Genomic DNA, 27503 nt, shown 5'->3' with positions numbered 1-27503 from the left:
AGGCCCACACAGACGAAAATGAATAGTTGAATAAAGTCATTATTTTTATTGTTTTCTCAACAAAGTATTCTCGTCGCTTGATAAATTTTAACGATGTCTTTACTAACTTTTCTGGGCCGGCAAGTTTTTATCCCATAGAAGCCTATGGAGGAGTGAGACAGCTCTCACATTTCATTAAAAATATCTTAATTTGTGTTCTGAAGATAAACGAAAGTCTTACGGGGTTGGAACAACATGAGGGTGAGTAATTACTGACAGAATTTTCATTTTTGGGTGAACTAACTCTTTAATTTATTTTCAAGATCTGAGGTGAATTAGGATTGTAGGGCAGTCATGGCATAGAGTCTTCTGTCACTCCACTTATCGCCGTTGCGGCTACTTAGGAAAAAACCTCTGATTAACATGAAAAAGTTAATCTATCTATCTATCTATCTATCTATCTATCTATCTATCTATCTATCTATCTATCTATCTATCTATCTATCTATCTATCTATCTATCTATCTATCTATCTATCTATCTATCTATCTATCTATCGTAATAATGTGTGATTTGCAAAAATGAAAACTGCTGCTTCTGTGTAGATGAGAGAATCAAAGTGTATGTGCGTTGTGCACACGCTACATTGATTATGGCCAAGCATGCGCCCTTAAAATAGCATATGAATACCATGCGCCACTGACTTTAAACTATTTTTTCCTGGTTAGTGACGCAATTGTTTTCTAAACCTGCAAAATAGCATGGAGGAACGTTTGCGCCGGAACACGCCTCCTCTTTTCGCTGAACCGCCCTGGGGAGCATAAGTGTATTTCCTAGTTTACCGACGTGCGTCTGTGGAGGGAAAAGTCCGCTTTGCGCGGGTGCAAAATAGGAATGATACATGCGTCGGTGTACAAAGTCAATTGCGCTGGGTGCAAGATAGAGCCCATTGTGTCTGGTTAGGACAGTTCTTTTTTAGGACAATGTTTTTAGGTGAAATCTATTTTAGACTGCACTATTAAAGAAGATGGTCATTTAAATGTTCTTTACACATAGTAACAGTTATATTTAGATTATGCCATTTTATGCTGGCATGGTTCTTTGTCTTAGAGTAATTGTTAAAATATCCACCTCATTATTGATTTTCTGGAGCTCAAACATCCAGCTTCACAGACTGTCAACACATTCTAAACAAGTACTTTATTTTCTTCTTAAAAATGTCTATAAATTCTAACTTTAAAATTATATCTGCATGGTTTCCTACCAATCATGTCTTTTTCTCCATATTTATTTATGTTCAATGTCAATTATCATTTATTAATGTATTCAGCTAATAAACAATTTCATGGTACAATTTCCCATGTCAGTAAACCTGTATATATACACATTAAAGACATTAAATCATTATTTAACAGTTTTTTTTATAACACCATTAACGTTTTATATAGCATTTTCAAAGCATGCTTCTTTATGTAACCTTTTAAAAATTGTTCTATTTAAAGCCACAAAGGGTTCTGCTATTAGATGAAAACCTCTAATTTGGTACTGATGGAACAATTTTTCTTGTGTAATTTCTGCACCACAAGTGCCACTAAATTTAGTCTTCCATAGTTCAGATAGGATGAAGCATTTTAACAATACACATATTCGTTTTAAATTCATGGTTATGTTCATTTAAAACAGGTGCAGTCATCTTTAAACAGCAAAAACAAACAAAGAAAAAAAAAAGGTTGACATTAGCCAGCAGGCTTGTTTCACCTTTCCATTTTCTCATCTTACCTCTTCTCGTATGTGATCCACCTGCTCCTCCAGAAAGGCATTCCTCTCACTGAGGGTTTTGTTCTTTTTCAGCAGAGACTGGCCAATACGTGCCGCCAACTCCAAATCACGCTCTTTCTGAAATGACATATAGAGTGATGGCATAAGTTTCTGTTTAATTCACATTCACTTTACACTAGTCAAGACAAGTCATCTTAATTTATATAGCGCTTTTAACTATGTAGATTGTTCTAAAGCGGCTTTACAGTGATAATAGGAAATTAAAGTAACAGAGATTGTTTTGGCTTTACAGCAGTTCTAGAATAAAGTTATTGTCCAGCTAAAGTTAGTTTTGATTGATTCACTTCCGTCGCAATGATCATTAGTTATTAACTTAGGGGCCGCTGATAGGACACTGTTTTAACAGGAAACTCTTAAGTTGTCTCTGCTATAAAAACGCGAATCTGTGAGAACGCCAATGGCGTACACATGCGTATTACGAGTTCAGTCTATAGGTATGCGCATTTGAATATATGTGTGCACAGGCGTGTAGTCCTTCCCTACAAACCAACCCTCAACAAACTACTTGTCTGGCCTTAAAATTTATAATACAGAATTTTATCGCTTCCGATAATGCAGTCACATCAGCAAAATGTATGCAAAATTTTGCAGGCAAAATACGTCGATTGTCAATAGTGTAGTGATGTATGTAGCACAGCTCAGACAAAACTCACTTTTAAACCAAACCAAGCAGATTTCCGTTAGATTTGCGTGACCAAATTGAACATGAGCGAATACGATCGTTTGAATTCCCATTGAAATGACTGGAATTCGCCCACAAAATTTTGCTGAGCATCGGTGAACGTGATTATACCTTCAGCATGAGGTTGTCAGTGACTTGGGTACCTCATTATGTTTTACAGAAATAACTGAACATACTGTAAATGGATTAAAATATAGTTCCTTAATATCCCAGATATTACATCTAGCTCACAATAATTATAATCTCACAAAAACATATGGAAATGTCACCCAGTGCAGGAACGCAAGATTTGCATCATACTTATGTAATCAGTGACTATTTTGGTACATTGTAAGACCTACATCACATGTGAGACATGCTTTTAAAAAAACTCTCCATCCTATTTTTAAAAATGTATATTTTTACTCCCACTTCACACAGCTTACCTCCTCCAGGAGACGTGTAACAGCATCTATGTCATTATATGTCTTAGTCATCTGGCCCACTCGATCAGCACATAGAACTGTGGAAACAGAGAAATGAAAAATTACAAACTCAAAGTAAACATTTAAAAAGTTAAAGCTACATTGTGTTTAAAACACAAAAGTATCAGTATGTAACATACGAGGTGCCTACATGCTTTTTATATACATGCTCCCTTGTGAAAAAGTATACTTGAGCATACTTAGAAAAAATGGGGGCTTGTCCGGGATCATAATAGAGCCCTGTATTTATTTTGATAATGTGTGTGTGTGTGTGTGTGTGTGTAAGTTAGACAACACATCAAAATAAGTGTACTTCTTTCAAGTTCAACAAAATATTAATACATGATTTAAAATGTATTTAATAAAAAATTTGTTTTTTAAAAAAAAACAGTTTTTTAAAAGTGTACTTAAATGTGTTAAAAAACAGTCATGGAATATACTTAAAGTACACTTAAGTGGCCTTTTATTTCATTCATTTTTTTTGCAAGTACACTACAAGTGCACATTCAAAACAATTAAGCACACTTGTTTAACACAGTGGATGACACACAATTCTGATTCTCTTTGCATTGATTCCAAAATCAGTGATATAAAAAAGTGATATAAAATGATCAAATAATGATTTATAATTTGATGTACCTCAATATTAGCCTAGAAATCTAGACGCACCCTAGCGGCAGCAAAATTTATTTTGCAGCCAGGGTAGTCTAGCAACTCTTCGTTGACTTTCGAGCTGTAAAAACCTAAATTGGGTCAGGCCAATCACATCATGTATAGAGTAGGCGGGGCAGGCTTAACATAATGACGACAGAGTTGTGACGGTTCCCTGCCACTTGAAAACAAAGAATGGCGGCTGCTGCTGCTGGAGAACAGTCTTTCGAATCGGCTTTGGCCGCTACTCTGGAGGACTTGGAGTTAAGTTTTTCTTTGAGAAAAGAGCATAGAACGGCACTTAAGTCATTCTTAAAAAAGGAAGATGTGTTCGCAGTTTTGCTGGCCAGATTCAAAAGTTGAATCTATCAACTAACTAACTAATTGCGTGCAGAGGAAATTTGAAAGAAAGCCGTTTATCCCGCCCCTCGGATTGAGCCGTGTCTATGGTGAGTTGCCAGACCTAACATCTTGATGTAGGTCTGGCTTGCCAGGCTACCTAAATATGCTCTGAGACTAACATTAAACAGATGTTTTTGTTCTTTTACAGTTCATATGGTCTAACTAATTTTCTTTCAGAATCAAATTTTTGCTGCAATAGGTCTCTTCTCCAGGGAAACATTTCCAATCCCAATTGAGATAAAACACAACTATTATCATCATCATATTTTCTCACTATCAACAGGTCAGCATATTTCAGCTTATAAATAAGCTCAGTGGATTTATTGTAGTCACATCCGGCAGATCCTCTCTGCCTGTCTGTTTGATGCAAAGCATAATTACCACAATATAATATTCTTACACCCTATTAAATCTTATCATGCAATATATACAGTGTATCAGGTCCAAAAATGAAATTACCAATTTTACAGATAACACTGAGCAGTATAAATTATTTTAAAACCAATATATGCATAATGGAACTCCCTTTTTTTTCTTTATTATATCAACATTTTAAAGCTGCAGTGTGTCATTTCTGTTCCACTATAACCACAAAAAAAAAAAAAAAAAAAAAAAATCCACAAACAGTGTGTCTAAACTCTAAACTCACGCAAATGGATGGGGAAAAAAGGCCACAGTGTTTACACTTTTAAGGGAATGGCTAAATTTATAGTATATTAATTATTTATAATATTTAAGCTGTAATAGAAGAATGTTTTTAACAATGAAACACTTTCATTAGCACAATAAACACTACATTTCCATAATTGCTGTACTGCTGGTGGGAAGGCCATCTATGGTACTAGACAGCATGATAAAGCTTCCAATGGTTCAGAAGCGATACGACTACAGAAGCTCTTCGAGTCAAGTGTGATGTTAAAGAATCAAATGCAAAGCAGACATTTCCATCTGCGTCACACACAGCACAGAGAGAGCACAGACTCTACCAGCACCTGTATCCAACACACAGATATTGACCTGCCAGCAACACCCAGCTATAAAACCACAGAAACATTCAAATATATCAGCTCTGTACTGTTTTTCTTCTCCTGAAACAATCAACTCAGAGAACATTCAGTGTTATTATTTGATCATGGTTAACAATATTTATTTAGGACGGGACCTACACAAGCTTTCAGTAAACTGTAGGTTAAACTTAGAGCTGTGAGTCACAAGGCAACAATGGCTAATAGGATACGGCCCAATGGTAAACCTAACAAACCCACCCAATCTTGTTTCTGGAGTGATATTATTCTCAGATTAACATGAGAACCACTGTTGTCCTAGTCACAAATAATACAGAACAAAGTCCTTAACAGATCGGCATTTAATAAATGTTCAACCACCAAAATCAATAATAAAAAAATCCTAACGTTAAAAATCATTCATCTATCTTCCTTAACAGAAGCTTTAACTGCATTAAATACCAGATAAGAAGGAAGAACATCATGTATAAAAAGGGATTTTTATACCCTACCACTTAAAAGATGACAAGTTGGACTAAATTTGTGTGTTTTTCTGATTTTAGATACCTTTTGATCTAAAGTTTTTAAGCTTATATGTTTGAAATTAGTTTAATAAAACATAAATGGTAGCAATAAAATATACACTAGACGCAAAATTTGTTATTACGATTTTTTTTAGTCAGAAGTTTTTTCAACTTCTAAGTAAATCTTATGCTCACCAAGACTACATTATTTGATCAAAAATACAGTGCTGCTGTAATAAATTACATTTTAAAGTAACTCTTAAAGTTTTAAAATGTAATTTATTCCTGTGATGGCAAAACGTTTCGGTTACTCACGTAACCTCTGTTCTCTCTAGAAGAGGGAACGAGTATTGCGTAGTTAGCTTACGCTACGGGAAAGCCTTTCTTTCTCGAGATACTGAAGCCAAAAATTATCCTTAATTTTTATAATCTTGTCAACGCAGTGCGGCAGCCTGCAGACCTAGGGCAAGCTAACTAGCGTGCCCATTGGCTGCCCTGCGGCAACTGCAGCAGCCTACCGCTGAGCCCTTGGCGTGACGTCACGACCAATGAGCGCGCTTGGCGCGCTTAATGCGTCACAGCCCGCGAAAAGGGGTGTGGCTTAGCGTATATAAACAGGGCTCGGAGGCTGCTTCTCTGGTTTCTGTCGCATGAAGCGAAATGAGCTCGTGGCGCGAGCACGGCGGGCTACGCAATACTCGTTCCCTCTTCTAGAGAGAACAGAGGTTACGTGAGTAACCGAAACGTTCTCTTACGAGAGGTTCTCTCGTATTGCGTAGTTAGCTTACGCTACGGGAACGCCCTTGTCAACGCCGTGCGCGCCCAGCATCCACTGAATGAGTCCCAGGGAGAGCCCGGGGAACGTGATAGCGGAGAGCCGGGCAGCCCGAAGAGGGCTAGCGCCGTACATAAGCACACACTAGGGGGTTAGGAGCGGCACGGCCGGTCCTAACTGCCAATTCCCTGTATAGTGCAGCTCAACCAGTAGAGTTAAATCACACAACGTAGCCCGCGCACAGATAGTGGGCTGGCATACGCGAGACTTAGACTGATAAGACTTTCGCCTGCAAGGCGGGAACATCCAGGTTGTAAAACCTAACAAACGTGGAGGGGGAGGCCCAGCCTGCCGCTGCACAAATGTCATGAATGGGAATCCCGCTGGACCATGCCCACGACGAGGCCATGCCTCTAGTGGAATGAGCTCGAACGCCCAATGGGCACTGCAGGTCTTTAGACGCATAAGCAGCAGCAATAGCGTCCACTATCCATCTGGACAGGCTGTGTTTCGAGGCGGCGAGACCCTTGGTGCGCCCACCAAACGAAACAAAGAGCTGATCCGAGCGCCTGAAAGCGGCGGACCGTGAAATGTAGTTTCTCAACGCCCTGACCGGGCAGAGGAGATTACTATCGGCCTCGCTGCCGTGCGTCGGCAGGGCTGAGAGGGAAATGACCTGTGCTCTGAAGGGAGTGCCCAAAATTTTTGGAACGTACCCATGCCTCGGTCTGAGAATGACTTTGGAGTCATTAGGTCCGAACTCGAGGCACGCGGCGTTAACAGATAACGCGTGAAGGTCTCCCACTCGTTTGACTGACGACAGTGCTATCAGAAAAACGGTTTTGAGCGTGAGGTATTTCATATCCACAGTTTCCAAGGGTTCGAAGGGATGCGCTCTCAGGGCCTCCAAGACCAGAGAGAGATCCCACATAGGAACCGAGGGGGGTCGCGGGGGGTTCATCCTCCTGGCTCCCCTAAGGAAGCGGATGACGAGCTCGTTCCTTCCTAATGCGCGGCCCTGCTCAGAAACCGAGAGCGCTGAAATGGCCGCAACATAGACTTTGAGCGTGGAGGGGGACCTGCCCGCGTCCAGTAGCTCTTGAAGGAAACACAGTACTCGCGATACCCCACATGTCTGTGGATCGAGCCCCTTAGCAGTGCACCATGTGTTAAACACTGACCATTTCGACATGTAGAGCCGCCTCGTAGAGGGGGCTCTAGATTGTATGATCGTGTTCATGACCCCGTCTGGCAGATTAGCGTGTAATCGTTGAGGCTCCACGCATGCAGAGACCAGCGCTCTGGATGGGGATGCCATATCGATCCGCGTGCTTGAGAGAGGAGGTCTCTCCTCACCGGTATCGGCCAGGGGGCTGAGTCTGCCAGCTGTATTAGATCCGGGAACCAAGCTTGGTTCTCCCAGCATGGGGCTATGAGGAGCACTGAGTGGCGCGCTTCCCTGATTCTCTCGATGACCTGAGGCAGCAGAGAGACCGGGGGAAAAGCGTACAACGGGCCGCTGGGCCAGATCTGGGCCAGCGCGTCCTCGTTCTTCGAGAAGAACTCTGGGCAGTGAGCGTTGTCTTTTGACGCAAAAAGGTCGACTTTCGCTCTGCCGAACCGTCGCCACAGTGACTGGACTGTTTGGGGGTGTAGAGACCACTCCCCAGGGGGAACGTTGTCCCTGGACAGTCTGTCGGGGCCCTCGTTCAGGTGGCCAGGCACATGCGCGGCTCTCAGCGAGCGCAGAGAGTGCTGAGCCCACACGAGGAGGCGTTCCGCCAGGGTGCAGAGCATCTTTGATCTGACACCGCCCTGGTGATTCACGTAGGCCACTACCGATGTATTGTCCGTACGGACTAGAACATGGTGACCGTGGAGGAATGGGAGGAAGTGTTTGAGCGCTTTCTCGACCGCGAGCATCTCTAGACAGTTTATGTGTAGGAGATTCTCCTGGTCTGACCAGCGGCCATAGACCGGTCTGCCTTCGAAGAGCGCTCCCCAACCTAGGTTGGAAGCGTCTGTCGAGACAACTTTCCGGTGTGAAATCACTCCCATAGTCACTCCTGTGTGATACCATTCGGCTGCCAGCCAGGGCTGCAGGGCTGAAATGCATCCCTGATTCACTCTGACTCGCAAGCCGCCGGCCGCCCAGGCTTGGTGGGGCACGCGCATTTTCAGCCAGCGTTGGAGCGGGCGCATGCGCAGTAAACCCAGCTGGAGCACTGCTGCAGCTGAGGCCATATGCCCCAGGATACGCTGGAATGTCCTCAGCGGAACCCGGCTGCCTATTTGGAGGGATGCGGCGAGAAGGCGGATGCGGCGCGCGCGCTGCTCCGACAGTCTGGCCGTCATAGCCACCGAGTCCAGTTCTATTCCAAGAAAGGAAATTGACTGACGGGGTGATAGCGAGCTCTTGGTCCAGTTGACCGAGAGACCCAGCTCCTCCAGATGGCTGAGAAGCGCTGTTCTGTGAGACACAAGTTCCGTCTCTGACTGCGCTAGAATAAGCCAATCGTCCAGATAATTCAGTATTCGCATTCCCTGTTTCCTCAGGGGAGCGAGGGCCGTGTCCATGCATTTCGTAAATGTACGGGGTGCCAAAGACAGGCCGAACGGCAGGACTGTGTACTGATATACTCGACCCTCGAAGGCGAATCTCAAGAATGGCCTGTGACGGGGAGTTATCTGGATCTGAAAGTATGCGTCTTTTAGATCGAGAGAGATAAACCAGTCTCCTGGGCGAATCTGCGCGAGGATTTTTCTGGTTGTGATCATCTTGAACGGCCGTCTCATGAGGGCTTTGTTCAGATGTCTCAGATCTAAAATAGGTCTGAACGCTCCGTCCTTCTTGGGCACGAGGAAGTAGCGGCTGTAAAAGCCCGACTCGCTCAAAGAAGGATGAACCTGTTCTATAGCCCCTTTGCGCAGCAGCTTCGCTATTTCTGCTTGAAGCAAGTGCGCCGCTTCTGAACTCACTCTCGTCTCCGTCTGTGCTGTATAGCGCGGAGGGCGACGAGCGAATTGAAGCGAATAGCCGTGTTTTATAGTTTTCAGCACCCATTCTGACGCGCCCTAAATCGCTTCCCATGCTTCCGCATGCATAGCTAGGGGTCGAATGGTCTCTGGGCTCAGATCGCCGCGCTGCGCGGGATGGGGAGCCTGTATCAGAGAGAAAGGCGCGGCGCGCGCGCCGCTGGTGCTCGAACACGGGGGCTGGTAAACAGTATTGGCCGACTGTACAGCGTTCAGTAGCTCGGTCCCATCGGATGGAGCGTGATTTGCTGTCAAACAACCCAGGCGCGAGAGAGGCGTGGGGATTATCATGTCTACAAGTGAGTGCGCGTGCTCGTGAGCGGGCGCAGGGTTTACACTTATGACACGGCCAGTGTTTGGGAGCTTTAGAGGATCCGTGACCCAAGGTAACTGGCTGGCAGAGCGAGCAGCGGGTAGGTGTGAGCACAAGGTTGTGGGCACATTTCCTACATTTAATACTCGAGCGGCTTGCGACCGCTTTATGAGAGAGCGCTCTGTACGCGTTACCATGGGGACCCTGTTTGTGTGAAGCAGTGAGCACATGGGAGTGGGCACATTTTCTACACTTATAACACCCTCGGCTTGAGCCGCTGTTGCCCGGGGTAACCAAGTGGCAGAGCGAGTTACAGGTAGATGTGAGCACAGAGTTGTGGGCACATTTACTACACTTATTACTCGAGCGGCGTGTGACCGCTTTATGAGAGAGCGCTCTGAACACGTTACCATGGGGATCGTGTTTGTGTGAAGCAGTGAGCACGTGGGAGTGGGCACATTTTCTACACTTACAACACCTTCGGCCGGAGCCGGAAAGCCCGAATTTACACTCTTTCTGAGATTTATTTGGGCCGCCGTAAAAACGGCGTTTGTGTGCAGGCGAGCGAGTGGTATTACTGGCTCGTTGGCTGCGGTGTAAGCTGCTGCAGTAGCCTGCACTGAGGGGACTGACAGAGCTGGGCGTTTTGATGGCGGTCCGGCCGCAGCGGGACTCAGCCATCTCTTCCTCCCTGCGGGTGCTAGGAGGACTTCGCGGGCTCAGACTTCAGCGTTATCTTGGGACGCGGACCCCGGGGGGGCGGCGGTCTGTGACGGCTGGTCGAGCGCGACCTAGGGCGGCCGCCCTGGCGTCGCTGCGAAGTGGTTGGTGGCCGAGACGAGCGCTGTGTGGAGCTGCGCGCAGGAGGCTGAGCTTGAGAGCGGCCTGCGGCTGGGCTCGAGCGGCGAGGCAGGAAGAGATTCATAGCCTGCGACGCCTTCTGCACTTCAGAGAAGCGGTCCACAATCCCGCTGACCGCAGGGCCGAAGAGGCCGGTGGGCGAGAGCGGGGCGTAGAGGAAGACAGCGCGTTCTGACTCACTCATATCCGCCAGCGTCAACCATAAGTGTCTGTCGATGACGGTGAGCGCGGCCATAGATCTGCCGATGGCTTGTGCAGCGGTCTTAGTAGCACGGAGCGAAAGGTCCGTCGCGCTGCGCAGATCTGTTAAGGCTGTATGATCCGAGCCCTTCTCGTCCAATTCGCGGAGGAGGTCGGCTTGCAGGATCTGAAGAACAGCCATCGAGTGCAGGGCAGAAGCAGCTTGGCCGGAGGCGGCGAATGCGCGGCCGGCGAGAGCTGATGTGGTCCTGCAGGCTTTAGACGGCAGGGCAGACTTTGAGCGCCATCTAGCAGACGGCGGGCAAAGGTGCGTTGCCACCGCTTCCTCAACGGAAGGGATGCCGGTATAGCCTTTCTCGGCGGCCCCGTCCACCTGGGAGAGAGCCGAGGAGACAGACGAGCGGAGTCTAGCGGAGAAGGGCGCGTTCCACGACTTCGACAGCTCCTGGTGGAGCTCAGGCAGGAAGGGTGCTGACCTAGAGGCTGGCGCTTGGCGGCGGCTAGGCAGAAAACACCCGTCGAGTCGGTTAGGCGCGGGCTCCTTGGGTGGGGACCAGTCCAACCCCAGTCGGTCGACCGCTTTGGTGAGGAGGCGGAAAAGCTCCGCGTCGACACTGGAGCGGGACCTGCCAGACTCAGGAGTCGAGGAGGCGGAGCGGTGAGAGCCCGACCACTCCTCGCTGTCCGAAGCAAGCAGAGAGCAGCTGTCAGCGGCGTCATCTGCTTCATCCCCTGAGGCGACGGCAGTGCGGGCAGTAGCCGGCCGCTGCGCGTCGGTGAAGGGCGGGGGAGAAGGAGAAAGCGAGGCTCGCGGGAGGGGCTCCGGCGAGCGCTCAGCTATAACCACCGGCTCTGGAGGCCTTTGAGAGCGGCGTTTCTTCTTACGCGGCCCTGAAGAGGCAGCCGGGGAAGGTGGAGGATCGTCAAACATGGCGAGTCGAGCCCGCAGGGTCGACATCGGCAAGTCCTCACACTGTTCGCAGCCGCCCGAGGAGAGGGCGCGGGCTGCGTGGTCGAAGCCCAGGCAGAGAGCGCAAACCACGTGGCGGTCTCCATCGCTGAGCGGGGCTCTGCACGAGCCACAGGATGAGCGAGGCATTTGCAACAACGCCTCGCGCTCTTTTAGATGCAAAAATGTGTCGCGGGGCGAACACACAAACACATACAAAACAGAGCAGTAAAGGATATGATCGCCGGATAGCGAAGCAGGCAGGGAAAGCTGAAGGCGGCGAAGGCGGCCGGCGTCCTCAGGCTGAGATCCTCGGCGTGCTGGTCGCTTGTTTCGACGGCGGCTTCCTCAGAGAGCAGCGATGCGAAGAGCTTCGCTGAAAAGACAGAAATCAGAGAAGCAGCCTCCGAGCCCTGTTTATATACGCTAAGCCACACCCCTTTTCGCGGGCTGTGACGCATTAAGCGCGCCAAGCGCGCTCATTGGTCGTGACGTCACGCCAAGGGCTCAGCGGTAGGCTGCTGCAGTTGCCGCAGGGCAGCCAATGGGCACGCTAGTTAGCTTGCCCTAGGTCTGCAGGCTGCCGCACTGCGTTGACAAGATTATAAAAATTAAGGATAATTTTTGGCTTCAGTATCTCGAGAAAGAAAGGCTTTCCCGTAGCGTAAGCTAACTACGCAATACGAGAGAACCTCTCGTAAGAGAACTGAATTTTCAGCTGCTGATTTTTACTGCTAATTTGGTGCTCATTAAACCGGTCAATGTTCAAAACAGTTGCGCGGCATAATACATAAAAATAATTGTTAGACAATTTAAACGCCAATTAATTTCTTTACAAAAATTATATTTTAATTAATGCTTTTTAAATGGTTGGCTATTTTGAAGAAAGCGATGTAATAAACAAATTGTAAAGGAAGGTAAATAATATGCAAATATAAATTATGCAAAATTAGTCATAATTAAGAATGAGCAAGGGTGTTCAATCTTTTGACTGACAATGTATATGGCATGTTGTTATTACTAAAAAGTAATATATCTCAACACCTCACTGAACAAAATATATAACCTAAATAATATAAATAATAACATACTAATATATACACATATCCCATATATCTCACGCCATATTTGAAGGAGATCACATTATGTACCTTTCACGGTTCAATGGTCATCACAAGGAATGAATCTGCTTAGCAAGGTTTATTTACACTCATCTAAGATCAAGTTAGACTATTAACAGTGCTGGTCTAAGCTCCCAGGACAGTGTGTTTCAAACTAATTTTTCCATCCACCAGCATGAGATTTACTTCAATTACCCCGGTACCATGACATCATGCTCAACACCAGACAGAACAACAAACTCAGACCAACCGTACACAATGACCTGTCATCAGATCAACTCCCAATGCACAGAGACAATTATTCCCATAGTGTAAACCGGACACAAAGAACACAGCCAGGCATTAAAATCTCCTGCACTTCTTGTTTAGTGTGTTAATAAAGGTGACTTTCTTTGTCCTGAAATAACCTCCAATAAAAGTCAGTTTGCACTCGTGCACATACAGAAATATAATGTTATTTTTAATTGCAACTGTATATATAATGCATTATAAATGTATTGTTAGTTAGAGTGTTATAAATGTATTTGCTTTATATGCTTTTCCTGTATGTGTGAGTGTGTTTAGTTTAAATTATATAATTATATATATATACAGTATATATAAATAATATTATAATTATTGTAATTATTATTAGGGTGTCTGTGCACACCAGCCTCAGGTTGATCTGGGGTGACTGTAAAATTTAACACTGCCTATAATTATATATAGATACATATAAATAAAATAGGAAAAAATGACATAGCAATAAAATATCAGAATAACTTAGGAATTCCTGAAATTTTAAAATGTCAAGTCTTTCATAAATAAATGTATAATTTATAAATAGTACATTTATTTACACTTACTACAATTCAGATTGTGCTATTGATATTTATTACTATTGTCAATTACTAATAATCATAATAATTATAGTTATCATTATTATTATTTTCAACACCAAAGGCAATTTTCATGACATTAACAGATCAGTTTATGTAGTACAGTGACAAATAATTAACAAACCCTTACCAAGTGTGAGGAAAAAAGTTAATATTGACATTTCAAAATCTGAATAAAATGTTGTCTAATGATATTAAAAGCAGGGCAGACTTAAAGCAAAAAAGTGATCATTACAATAGTTATATAATGGCATACAGTACAGTACGTGCAGTGCATGCTGGCATGCATGTTGTACCACTATGAGGACGTCTGTGCAGTGTTGACATGATCAACCTTTGAAAAGCTCTGGGACAGTGCACTTTTATAATAAACCCAAGCAGCATGCAACCTTAATTAGTCATAATAAAAGCTTAATCACATTTTAATACTACTTCCTGAGACTTTATGATTAATACAATGAAGCTACAGTACATGATTCAAACTGAGTAACTTACTGATTTCCTTACAGCACTGACACTAACAAAGATGTTCTAACAAATGACAGGCTGTGTGTTTAAGCTCATGTCAAATAACATGAAATAGGCAACAAATAGTGATTAGATCTGGGCAGAGAAAAGAAGAAACCCAATAAGAAGGGGAATCTGATGTGTACATTTTAAAAGTCCTAACTAAGTATGTCATCAGCAACCAAGGATGGAAAAACCTGTTTAGATTGTCTTATTCTGAGATCCAAACATTCTTGAAAGCCATTGAGTTGCTTTGACAGTCCGTCTCTTTAATAGCACACTGATGTTTAACATTTACAAAGATCAAACTGTCAAAGGGCACAGGCACTGTACCTTGCTCCAGAGTATACGGCTCTGCATCTTCACCGTCATCATCCTCATCATCAGCAGCACTGTTTGAGCTCAAGTAAGATGAGGTAGATATTTCCAGTATCTCTGAAGCGGAGTCAAACTCAAAGTACTCCTCATTAGAGCAATCAAAAGGCAATGCCATGCTGTCACTGGGCTAGTTACGCCCAGACTAGCCCAGTCGTCTCAGGTACACAGCCATGAGTGAGACTGGGATGTTGGGCTGGACATATAACCTCAAAGATCAGATAGACGGTCTCTGACAGACACACACCTGATACAGGAGACTCAATGCTCGGCGCTACCATTCAGATACGAAACAGCAGGTGAGGTGTCACTAAAGTAGGAAGAAAAGAACGACTACATTTTTGCAGATCAGCATGCATTTATGTATTGAAAAGCTTATGAATGAAAACAATCAACAGATTGCATAAGGTTTTATGTCAAGATTATTCAAACTTGAAAGGAAATGTGACTCCCGCCCCCCTTTTGCATGGGACTGAATGGTACTTTCCACTGACGCACCATCGCAACCTATCAAGGCGTGACTGAGTTGTGTTTGACTACACCTGTTGTGTGGGCGGGGCCTGTTCATATTCCCTGATGAAAAGATTTCACATCACCATAGAGAAGGCAAACAGGACATTTGACACAACAGGAACCATAAAGTAAAAACACCAGGGACAAAATGGCACACCTGTTACTATATATATATATATATATATATATATATATATATATATATATATATATATACCAATCCTATTTTATGCAAGTATTTTATGTAAACTGTGATTCTGCCACACTTACATTTACTTTCTTTGTATAGACGCTAAAATGTGCAATACTGATGTATAGGCATCTTCTAAAACTTAAACCATTTACATACAGTATGAACAACTTAACAGACGCACCAGTGCTTATGAATCCTTATTCATTACATGAATCTTTAATATACAATACTTATGTATAAACACAGACCAGGCTGATTATTTCTAGTTAGCTTGCCTCATAAAACTAAGCTGAATAACATTTCTTAGGAACGTGCTAAACCATTTTAGTTCATGATAGCGCTATATGGTGATAGACTTTAAACTCCAACAACTGGAGTGTGAAGACATGAGATGTTTGATAACAGCTGCACTTCTACACTTGTGCAACCCCACCTAGTCTAGCAATGCCACATGAATCACACAATAACAATTCAGTATGCCTTGGTTTGTTGTGTTATCACTCATTTTTCTTGTTACATTGACAGAATGCAAATTGTTTATAATTGCAATACAATCTGCAGTAGAAATTCCTGCAAATGTGGGCCTTCTGACGGACTACATTCCAATGGAAACACAATAGCGTGACAGGAATTGTGTGATGGTACAATGGCTGTGGCCGTGAAGGAGGCGGGTTTCTCTTTAGAGTGAACTTAAGCCTTTGTGCTTTAACTCCACTGAAGGGGAAAATGGAAAAGCAAGAAAAGAGCCGGAAAATGGTGAAGAATACGGTGAAGGGGTGGGAAAACTTTAGAGGGGAGGTGAAAGAGAGAACGGGACTGGGTGGGAAATGCAAAGGAGGTCAGCCGGGAATGAAAAAGAATGTGTGCATGTGAGAGAGAGAATGTGTGTGTGTGTGTATGTGTGAATTCTGCTCCCCCCACTAAAGTAATCAATATGCTGTGCGAGAGTGATAGAGAACCAAACCACAACACATAATGTGGGTCAACAAAAAGTAAAGTCCTGAGTATACTGTATCACCAGCTGTACATTTTAAACACAAAAATATCATATCATCACATACACTAAGAATTATATACAAACAATGCTTATATTCTACATATTCTTTCAAGCCACAAATATTTCCACAAAACAAACTGCAAGATCTGGGCACTTGTGATCCACACTCAACAACCACTGCAGTTTTTATATTAGTAAAAACAGCAGAGCATTCTGAAGCACTTATCATGATAAACGCTTAAACTGGCTTAATGTACATAAGAGACTGACAGTATACAGACTATTGATGATTCATATTATAAATACAAGCAGATGATGAGAACAGAAAATGATCGCATCATGCTAAATTGCACATTAAGCGTTATCTTACAATAGTTTTCGATGGGAAAATGCTTAACATGAAACTTTTGTGCATTTCGTTAATTTGCTTGCCTCTATATGGTATGTTTTATTAAATTCATCTTTCCTGTAGCTTAAACAGCACAGTGTAGTAACGGCACAGTCATGGGTTTGATTCCCAGGGAAAGAAAGAACTGTTAAAAAAATAAGGTGAATACTGAATTTGGGGTAGCACTTTATTTTACAGTCCTGTTCCCCATGTACATACTATGTACTTATTATAATAGTTAGTTACAATAACTGGGTAATAAATAGGTACTAACCCTGAACCTACCCCTAACCCAACCTTAACCCATAAGGTAACTACATGGGTTAAGGTTGGGTTAGGGGTAGGTTCAGGGTTAGTACCTATTTATTACCCTTACCTGTACTTACAGTGTACTTACCTAAGAAAGAACTGCAGTTCTTTCTTAGGTAAGCACACTGTAAGTACAGGTAAGTGCACAAACTGTAAAATAAAGTGCAACCAAATTTGGTCTTCTGATATCACAGTTTTAAATGTATTAAAGGGATAGTTCACCCAAAATTTGCTGTCAATTTACTCATCCTCAGGTCATTCAGGATGTAGGTGTCTTTTTTTCTTCAGTTTGCCGGAAAAGAAGATTTTTAGCTGAAACCTTGGAGCTTGGTGATTTGTATAATGCAAGTCAATGGCTACCGTCACTTGGAGAGTAAAAAAAAAAAAAAAAAACTCTCTGTTGTAAACAAAGCGTCAGCTCACGTATGAGTTTGCTCCCGCACATACGTCCAGACTGCCATGAACGCGCTTAAAGGGGTGGTTCGGGATTTTTGACATCGGACCTCATTTTTAAGTCAGCCTGGTTGTTATTCATCAGTGGAGACATTTTTTTTTTTTTAATTATCCAGTCCTTATATTTGGATAGTTAGCCGATGCTAGGCTAGCGCGAGTCAATGGGTATATGTTAGCCAGCCATTAAAAAACGTTTTACCCACTCCACAGTGCACCAAACGCAAATCAATTATAACACTAGACTAGTATATGTCCGTTGAGAGAATAATGTTAGAAATCAAACATTACCTTTCATCTCAATGATCCCAAAGGAACTAGTTTCTCAGCAGCTGCGGAATTTTACTATGCTCCGGTTAGTAATGCGGCAAAAAGTAAACACACAGTGTGCCTGCGGCAGGTAAATGCCGGTACTCTTGCATCATGTGTGGACCGGCTCACTCGGTTGCCTAGGTAATCAATATAACTCCACTGCTGCTGTAGACAAAGGCTTATGATTACAGGGAACAAATTATAACTAATGCAATGTGATGAAAGGTAAGTTTGATTTCTAACATTATTCTCTCAACGGACATATACATCGATAGTCTAGTGTTATAATTGATTTGCGTTTGGTGCACTGTGGAGTGGGTAAAATGGTTTTTAATGGCTGGCTAACATATACCTATTGACTCGCGCTAGCCTAGCATCGGCTAACTATCCAAATATAAGGACTGGATAATTTTTTTTAAAAAATGTCTCCACTGATGAATAACAACCAGGCTGACTTAAAAATAAGGTCCGATGTCAAAAATCCCGAACCACCCCTTTAACACCGCTTGCCAAGGCTGTGGATTACAGGTAATAATGTTGTAAATAATATTCAGTTTCTTGCACAGACTGATTGCTTAGCTTCATAAGGCCTCAATGAATCGTCAGGAGCCATGGGTATCAATTTTGTTTTGCCTGTATATGTTGTTTTGACTCTCAAAGTGACAGTAGCCATTCACTTGCATTATAATAATCACCAAGGACCAGGGTTTCAGCTAAAAATCCTCTTTACTGGTCAATTGAAGAAAAAAAGACTCCTACATCTTGGATGGCCTGAGGGCTTAACTATCCTTTATATCACATTAAACGTTTTAGAAGTTCAAAACCCGCTTGGAGTGCTCTTTTGGTCTTTTAATATCATTGTGTTAGTGCCTACAACAGTCAGTGTGTTTGAAAACACGTACACATCCATCTAGCACTGTTTATCACTGTCTTTACACTAGATTAAAGGGATCCATCTCTGTGGTTGGTTGATGGTAATGTGTTAAAATCAAGACTGAAAGCTATTCATAAAATCCATCACAGACCAGAAAACCAAATAAACTGCATATGCACAACTTGACACCAGAACTTGCATTATACGCTGCATAGAGACACAACATTACAGTAAATGTCTGGGATCAAAACAGAGCAGTTTTATGCACAGGATTACGTAACCATTCCAATTCTAAGGAGAAGTATTATAAGGAAGGAAGGATAAGGCGGCCATCAGTCAACAGAGACCAATAAAACATGCAGAAAATCTAGATCAGAGTGCAGTGCTGTGATATAACCTGCTGCTTGTGAAACAGACTTCATAATGTCAACGCATCATCGATGGCTGATCTCAGATTAGCGAGAGACAGTGTTGATTAAAAAGAGCAGAGCATGACTAAATGTCTGTGTGAACAGAATCATTTCCCTGCTTTGAAATAAGCTGCACAGTGATATTAAAAAGGGTTTTGAAAGAACAACAGACAAATTAGATATGATGTCTATTAATATTCAGATATAACTGACTAGGGTGTGAATGTGGTTTAAACCTGAATAAAGACAGTCATAAACTTATGTGTTTCTGCTTTCAGACTGAGACAAGTGAATAAATGTTATTGGCCAGTTCTGCTGAATAGAAACAAAAGAAAAGAAGTGGATGGATGGATGGACAAGTGGCTAAACGGACGGATGGATGGATGGATGGATGGATAAATGGATGGATGGATAAACGGATGGATGGATGGACAAGAAGATGGATGGTTGGTCAAGTGGCTAAACAAATGGATGGATAGATGGATGGACGGATGGATGGACAAATGGCTAAACAAATGGATGGATAGATGGAAAATGGCTAAACAAATGGATGGATGGAACTAGATTGATGGATGGACAAATGGCTAAACAAATGGATGGATGAATGGAACTGGGTGAATGGGTGGATGGATGGATGGATGGAACTGGGTGGATGGATGGAACTGGGTGGATGGATGGAACTGGTGGATGGAAGGATGGATGGATGGAACTGGATGGATGGATGGAACTGAATGGATGGAACTGATGGATGGATGGGTGGATGGATATACAGATAGCTAGCTGAATTGATAGAGAACGGATGGATTGATTTGACGTCTTGCTGTCTTTATTTATCCATCTTTATGGATGGATGAATGTATGGATGTATCATATGCATCTTTGGATGGAAGAAACTGGATGGAAGAAACTGGATGGATGTGTGGGTGGATGGATGGATGTGTGGGTAGATAGGTACAGTATATAAGATGCTATTTTGGATCTTTCTCAAAAATCATGCTGGATAACATTCATCAGGTGGAACACATTTGTGAATTTCATGTCAGCTTGAGTGGTGCTGTCTTTCAAGCAAAAGACATTATGTTCATTTTTCAAATAAACTTTTCACTCAAATTGAAACAACAACAACAACAACAACAACAACAACAACAACAACAACAACAACAACAACAACAACAACAAAAATCGGACTTGAACCCCACTGTATATATTTTTTTTAGTCATTGCACATGCACTTATCTTTTCAGCATTATATAAAGATTGTGACTTATTAATGCAAGTCATTTTTAAGCTTTACCCTGGTGCTGAGTCTGATGCAACACAGGAGCTGAGAGGCCAGCTATACTTAGTCACCCTCAATGTTTCCTCCACCATTCTTACAGTACGTCTCAGCCCAAATCGGATTTCCATATTCTTTCACAGTCTCGTCCATGGCAGACCATGTTACCAACCAACTTTTCTGAAAGTGTTTACTTCTCATGGGTGATTCTCCCCACCCCTCTCTCCCCCTCAGTGGCAGCGGACAGGATTTTTCCTTCTTACCGTCAGTGCACTCTTCATAATACCAGTCCAGCTCGTAGTAATCCGCCTCCACAAACCTCTGCATGCTCAGTCTCCTTCAGTCGCGAGCTGGAGCCTCTCCTGTCCGGAGTCTGAGGTCACACACACATACATGTACCCACTGCCGCCCATTTTCCCAACAGCTTGGTAGCCAGATCCACCACTAACTAATCGCAATGCGTTCCACACACACACACACACAAGGTCAGAGAACAAGAGATGATGGAGAGAAAAATGCAGTGCCCCTAAAAGCCAGCAGTGTTGCGCAAGAAACTGCACTGCTATAGTCAAGGTTGTATCACACTCTGGAGGGCGGGGCTTACCCAAAGCCAGCCAATCAGAGCACACTTCATCAGAGCTGCTCTCATCATCTCTAAGCACTCGTCACAGCCCAACCCCGTCTCCTCATCTCTCTTGTTTCCAAGGCGCCTCCCTTTGGAGAGGTTGCCATGGCAACTGGCTCTGACTCCAGACTGTGTTGGTGTCTGCACGTGCTCTGTTGCTTAACTTTCCCTTTGTTTTTTCCTCCTGCACTCTTCCATTGCTCTTTTCTGCCACACATATAGCAGCGGTAGTGCTGCATGCATGGGATATTTCATTTTGCTGCTCAGCTCAAGTGTAAGTGGCTGGTACAGTGATGGCAGGCTTTAGCTGTCTGCTTGCCAAAAGAAGCAGCTGACTCTCTGCAACTCACTGTGCCAAGAACAGATACAAATAGACTGGTGAAAAAAAAAGGACTACAAAAAGCCTTGGTTATTTATTCTTTGCTAAACTAAACACTATTGATTTAATTTGATAACGTTGGTTGTTTGACTCTTCTGAACACCACAAACTATTCCTGAACGGTACGAATCATCCAATCACAAGCTTGCGTTCAGCTGTGATGTCATTTTCCTGTGCCGTGGACCTGCTATTGATGACTTTCCAGTTGCCACCTCATCGGCTGATACCAGCAGCAGGCTCATACCGATGACATCATGCTGGTTGGATAATGGATTTATGGAGTTGTGTGATATGAGGAATGATTGGATGAGGATGACAAAGGTGAAAATCATGTCTATAATTACCATGGGTGACCTCTGATTTAATTTTATAAATCGTTTTTTTTTTTTTTTTACATTGACATTTTTTCAGGACTATGAAAATTGTTCATAGTTGTTCAAAATTGTAAAAAAAAAAAAAAATGTAAATAAAAAATAAAAATGGCAGCAATTTAGTCGTTTTTAACGACGTAGCAATTAAATTTTTTTTAGCAATTAAAAAAAAAATCAGCAATTTAAGATTAAATCCAAATCAGTATCAGTAACATTTGAAATAAAATAAATAAAAATAAAATAATTTGCATTAAAGGAGAACTCCGGTCAATTTTAACATTGAGCTCATTTTTTTGTACATTTGGAGTGCTGTCAATACAGAGAACAACGACAAAAATCGGTGTTGCCTACACAGAGTTATTCTATTTTTAAAATTTGCACCCTGTTGACTTCAATAGGGCAAGTACTAAACCTGCTTTTAGCCTCTTAACATCCTTGATGTGTCATTACAAGTGCACAGAAAATGTGAGTGATTCCTTCTGAGTGAACACGAGTGGATCTGACTGCAGTAGATGTGAAAGATATGTATAAAAATGATGTTATTTAAGCCAGCGCAAATACCTTTGTTTACATCCTGTTTTCGGGTGAAGTCCAAAGTAGTCGATTGCCGAGTTCACGCGCGTGATCATAGGTACTAAACCTATGCGTGTGAACTCTGCAATCGACTCAGAGTTGGGCCTCAGTTTGAGCTATTTTTAGCTAATATGTGAAAGAGCTGTATGACAGCTCATAAGATCCAGGGCATCAAATCCAGGGCATCAGCTCCTAATGAACCAGTGTGAATAACCAGCCCGTTCTCATCCCAAGGCGTCATATACGGTGACGCTTTTGACATTTCGTCTATATCGAACGCACATGGCACACTTTAGCGTCAATATGAGACGCAGATAGATATGGGCCAGAAGGCGCCTCCTAGCAGTCTAACCCTAACCCTACCCCAGACCTAAACCTACCCATAACCGAACAAAGCTTTGTGCGTGTCAGTATATGACGCCCTAGGATGAGAATGCGTTGGAATAACAGACAAACACACTGTACATCTGTGATCTACAATGTCTGATTGTACACTGTACACTGAAGGACAATAATCAAAACCAGCATTTTTAATGTCTGAAGGCATTTCTCCACTCTACTTAAAGCACTGGGCATTTTGGAACACGTTTACATAGGCCTATCCACGTAAAACAATTTTCCAGGGAAGCTAAAACCTCTACATTGTTGGCTGCAATTATTTTACTATTTCAACACAGGTGGTTAAAAAGATTGAGAATGTAAGGTCGACTGCAAACCTTCCTGTTAAATACCGAATACATTTTTTTTGCATGTGGTCAAATGACCCAAGTGTTCAACCTCAAACTCAAGGACAGATCATGGCAAAGGAACTGACCTCATAAAGCTATCAGACCACTGGTATAAACACTGGTGCTGTGAGTGACAGCAGACTCAGCCAATGACCAGCAGTGTAGGGCAGTTGCCAAGCAATGAGACCCAGTGTTGTGGCAACCAAACACAGCTGTCACATGGCAACAATTGCACATGTATTAGCCAAGTTATATCTCAAGTATCTCAAGTTTCATGTAATGAAGCTTTTAAAATCTTTCAGCCATACTATCATGAAGATATGAATGGTTCTATACTTTATTCTAGACTTGTTGAAATAAATACTACCTTAAAAGTACTCATACTACCTTAAAAGTATAGTCAACTTAAAATGTGAAGTTGTACTAAGTGACAACTTGGATATTTCAGTTGACTAAACTTTTTTAGTTTAAGTTAGCACAATCACTTACTTTTTTTTTGAGTTGAAACAATTTTACAGTGAAATGTTCAACCAATGCAATGCTCACTGGTAACCCTTATGTAAAAGCATTGTTAAAGCATGTGTGAATGGTGTTTATGAGTATGTGTGTCAGTGCATGTGTGAGATATTTGTTGTTACTATTTTGAGTAAAACAGTGTCAATGGAAAAAGATAACTTCATCATGGGTGACAGAGAACGAGACAGGAAAAACAGTGGATGTGAGAGAGAAAAATAGAGGAACCGGATGAGAGAGTGATTCTGTGCTTACGGAAATATTTGAGGGTCTCCTCGATCTGTTCTGTGGTCAAGTCGAGGTTGACGTCGGGTGAGATGAGAGGAGTGTGGAGCCAGTCGTCGTGGTCATAGCCGTATATCGTGTCAGCTCTCAGCTTATAATGAGGCAACTGCTCCTCAAGCAAACTGATGATTTCCACCTCAGGAAGATCAGTGCTGTTACACACATCTGACAAGGAGAGAGAGAAAGATGAGAACAATCAGGCGCCAGGGAATGGAGACATTTGCTCAATGAATCTGACTAGAAGAAGAAGAAGAATAAGAATAAGAAAAAAACCTATGCTAAAAATAACCATGTTTCACATGGTACAACCATGTTTTCTGGTACTATGGTAGTGCATTTGCAATAACATGTGAATTTATTTTCAATTTTTTTTCCCACAGAATAAAAAAAAAAAAAAAAAGGTTTTAAATGATATAACAACATAAGAACATATAAGTTAAATATGGGTGGTGGTTACTCTTCTAGGATATCTGTGTGAACAGTAATTAGTTAATGCATTAACAATACATTTGTTACAGTATTTATTAATCTTTGTTAATGTTAGTTAATAAAAATACTGTCGTTCATTGTTTGTTCATGTTAGATCTGCAGTGCATTAACTAATGTTAACAAATACAACATTTGATTTTAATAATGTATAAGTAAATGTTGAAATTAAAATGAACTAAGATTAATAAATGCTGTAGAAGTGTTGTTCATTCTTAGTTCATGTTAACTAAAACTAATGCTAGCTTATGAAACCTTATTTTAAAGTGTTACCGTATGAACTTCATACTGTACATAGATATACAAAAAGGACTTTATACATTCACTAAAAACAAGCTTGGGGTGGACAGTGTTCCATGTATTGCAAAAATAGCCCAGAAACACCCATACACAGTGAATAAAGTATTCAAATACATCTTGGGCTCGAAATATATAAAAAGTACCATGGTATTGCCATCTGATAATATCACTGATCTAATGTACCACCCCACAGTAAAATACCACATAAATTCTTTAAAGCCAATGAAGCATGTATGGTTGTAATAACTGTGTGATAAGAGTGTAATAACACCAACAATTTACTAGATGTGACATCAAAGACACACGCTTGGGGTCAAACTAAATGCAATACATGAAAATACATTAAGTGTGAGTCTAGACTGACCTCTAGTGGTCTGATGAAGAACTACACAACTAAGTTGACACTTTGAGTTTCTCATGAACACGCATATAAATGGCAATATTTTTAAAATGACAAGCCAAGAACAATAGATAAAACAATGATAAAACCCACAGATGGTGGAAAAATACTGAGCTTCAACTTCTGAATTCATAAGCACACAAACATTACATCATTACATTACAGCTAATTATCAAGCGGCCACGGTCTCAACAGAATATTTTATTCTGCCCATCCTCCCTTCAGACAACATGCTGTTGTTCGACACTGCAGCCTCTCCTCCGGCGGACAACCAGCCCTTATTCCAATCCACCAATATCATTATAACCCTCTTCTGTGTAGGAACGACTAAATTGCTGCAAGCAGAAATGTAGGACTGAAATATATGTGGCAAATAAGAGACTCAACCACCATGTGCGATGGAGGCCGCATGCTTGTGTTTAACCGAGCACAGGGGTTTAACCTCTAGAATGGGACAGGCCTTGTGGCTACATTACTGAGAGCACACAGAAACAATGCAAACCCGTTACACCGGTAATGCCAAAGAGATAAACCACTGTCGGTCAGCAGAGAGAGAGAGAGAATATGTGAGAGAGAGAGAGGGAGAGGGAGAGGGAGAGGGAGAGGGAGAGGGAGAGGGAGAGGGAGAGAGAGGGAGAGAGAGAGAGAGAGAGAGAGAGAGAGAGAGAGAGAGAGAGAGAGAGAGAGAGAGAGAGAGAGAGAGAGAGAGAGAGAGAGAGAGAGAGAGAGAGAGAGAGAGAGAGAGAGAGAGAGAGAGAGAGAGACTGGCATGTAGCACAGTGCTGACTCCTTGACCCAAGATAAAAGCAGTGTTCACCTTTAGACAAGGTCACCAAGTATGTGCCACAAATTTAATGCAACCTGACAATGAACTACAAAAATGTACCATTTAAAAGTTTGGAAAAAATGTGCTTTATATATTGTTTTTGAAAGTCGCATAACATGTTCACCAAGGCTGCATTTATTTGTAACAGTAAAAACAGTAATATAGTGAATTATTATTACAATGTAATGGCTTGTCATTTTATTACAATTTAAGTTTTCTATTTTAATATATTTTAATTCATTCCTTTGATGGTAAAGCTGCATTTTCAGCATCCATTACTCCAGTCTTCAGTGTCACATCATCAACTATTTGGTGCTCAATTATTAATAATGGTTCTTATTGTCAATGTTGAAAACAATGTTGTTTTGCTGCTTTTTAAAAGCCATGATACAATATTTCAAGGATTCTCTGATGCATAGAATGTTCAAAAGAACAGCATTACATTTTTTTTGTGTGTGTTTTGTAACATTATAAATGTCTGTATTCTTACGTTTGATCAAATTAATGCATCCTTGCTGAACAACGGTGTTAATTTGTCCTTTTTTTCTCCTTTTGTTCCGCGATACGTACAAAACCCAATGCAATAAAACACTCCCAGATTCATGTTCATCTGTTTCAGAGAAAATTCAAAATCCTTTTAGCACCACTCACTGAACATTTCACTTGGAAAATGTCAAAATGTGCAAGAAGCGATGTAATATTTTGCAGAAATTCAACAGACAGACTGGGTAGCAATAGCATTGTTCACTCTAGAACTGAACTTACTCATGCACACTCAACACCAGCATTTTCGGCAAACCCCTATGAGAATGGAACTATTCTGGAAAGGTTTCGCTGTTCTGTATGTCATCACCATGGATTTGTACTTTAGTCACTGAACCTTTGGATACCCACAGCAAATAAAAAAGGGGATTGACTTTGGTTAATTCATGCAGCAAAGATGTTGTTTGAACAGGACATGAGATTCAGATTATAAAACATGGTCATCAATCCCACTGACTGTGTAAATGTAGCCAGCTGTTCAAGAAACAGTAATTATTTAAGCATCTCTAAAAAAGAAAAACATAATAGGATTTAACTTCCCTCCTGTTCTGTAGCGCTGTGCTGAGATAGAACTGTATGGTTCAGACAGTCTCTGGAAAGCTTGGGGCCCATGAGAGGGAAACTTACTCTGTATTGCACAGAACACACATCTGCCATATAAACAGACTGAGAATGGAAATAACATCTGTACAAGTGCAGTGAAAACATGGATTTTATTCAGATTGATGAAAAGAAAATCTGTACACAGGTATCGGATGAAGGTTTCGTTCTGTTAAAATCGGACTAAAGAGTCTTTTTATTTATAAAGCCAACTGTAAAAAAAAAAAAAAAAAAAAAGAGCAGGTCAAAACCTGTCAGGACTTTGCTGAAATGAGAAAAAATAAACAGCAGCACACACTCTAGCATTACCGTACATAGATCACAACATTAAACTAATAAACAGACCTAAATTCGAAGATTTATGACAACAATCAACAGCCTATAATGGTTTACAGGAGACAGATGTGTGTTGAAATATAGTGTTCTTTTGCCATGGAAAGCGTCTGCATGTTTGAGTGTGTGTGCTGGATGTGGATGACCAGTGATTATTTCAGGCTTGTATTTTTACAGCAACAGCACTAGTGAAAGCATGCTGTCCTTCCAGTCTCCTTCACCATTGAAGAACATTACCTACAGGCATTTACGGTGTGG

The 27503-nt window shown here is 42.0% G+C and overlaps 1 protein-coding gene across 3 annotated transcripts in view; it reads right to left on the bottom strand.

Moving 5' to 3' along the window:
• trak1a (trafficking protein, kinesin binding 1a) overlaps positions 1–27503 on the bottom strand; it is an 89076-nt gene that overhangs the window by 22981 nt on the left and 38592 nt on the right. For all 3 annotated transcript variants that reach the window (XM_081387849.1, XM_081387848.1, XM_081387850.1), the window contains 3 exons: positions 23728–23922; positions 2926–3002; positions 1759–1875 (listed from right to left, as the gene is read on the bottom strand). In XM_081387849.1, coding sequence (XP_081243975.1) covers positions 1759–1875; positions 2926–2976 — 168 coding nt within the window. In that variant the 5' untranslated portion in view covers positions 2977–3002; positions 23728–23922. The remainder of the gene's footprint in view (positions 1–1758; positions 1876–2925; positions 3003–23727; positions 23923–27503) is intronic.

Source organism: Scardinius erythrophthalmus (genome assembly GCF_964197995.2).
Source record: "Scardinius erythrophthalmus genome assembly, chromosome: 16".
Lineage (NCBI taxonomy): Eukaryota > Metazoa > Chordata > Actinopteri > Cypriniformes > Leuciscidae > Scardinius > Scardinius erythrophthalmus.
This window is presented reverse-complemented; position numbering and strand designations above follow the sequence as displayed.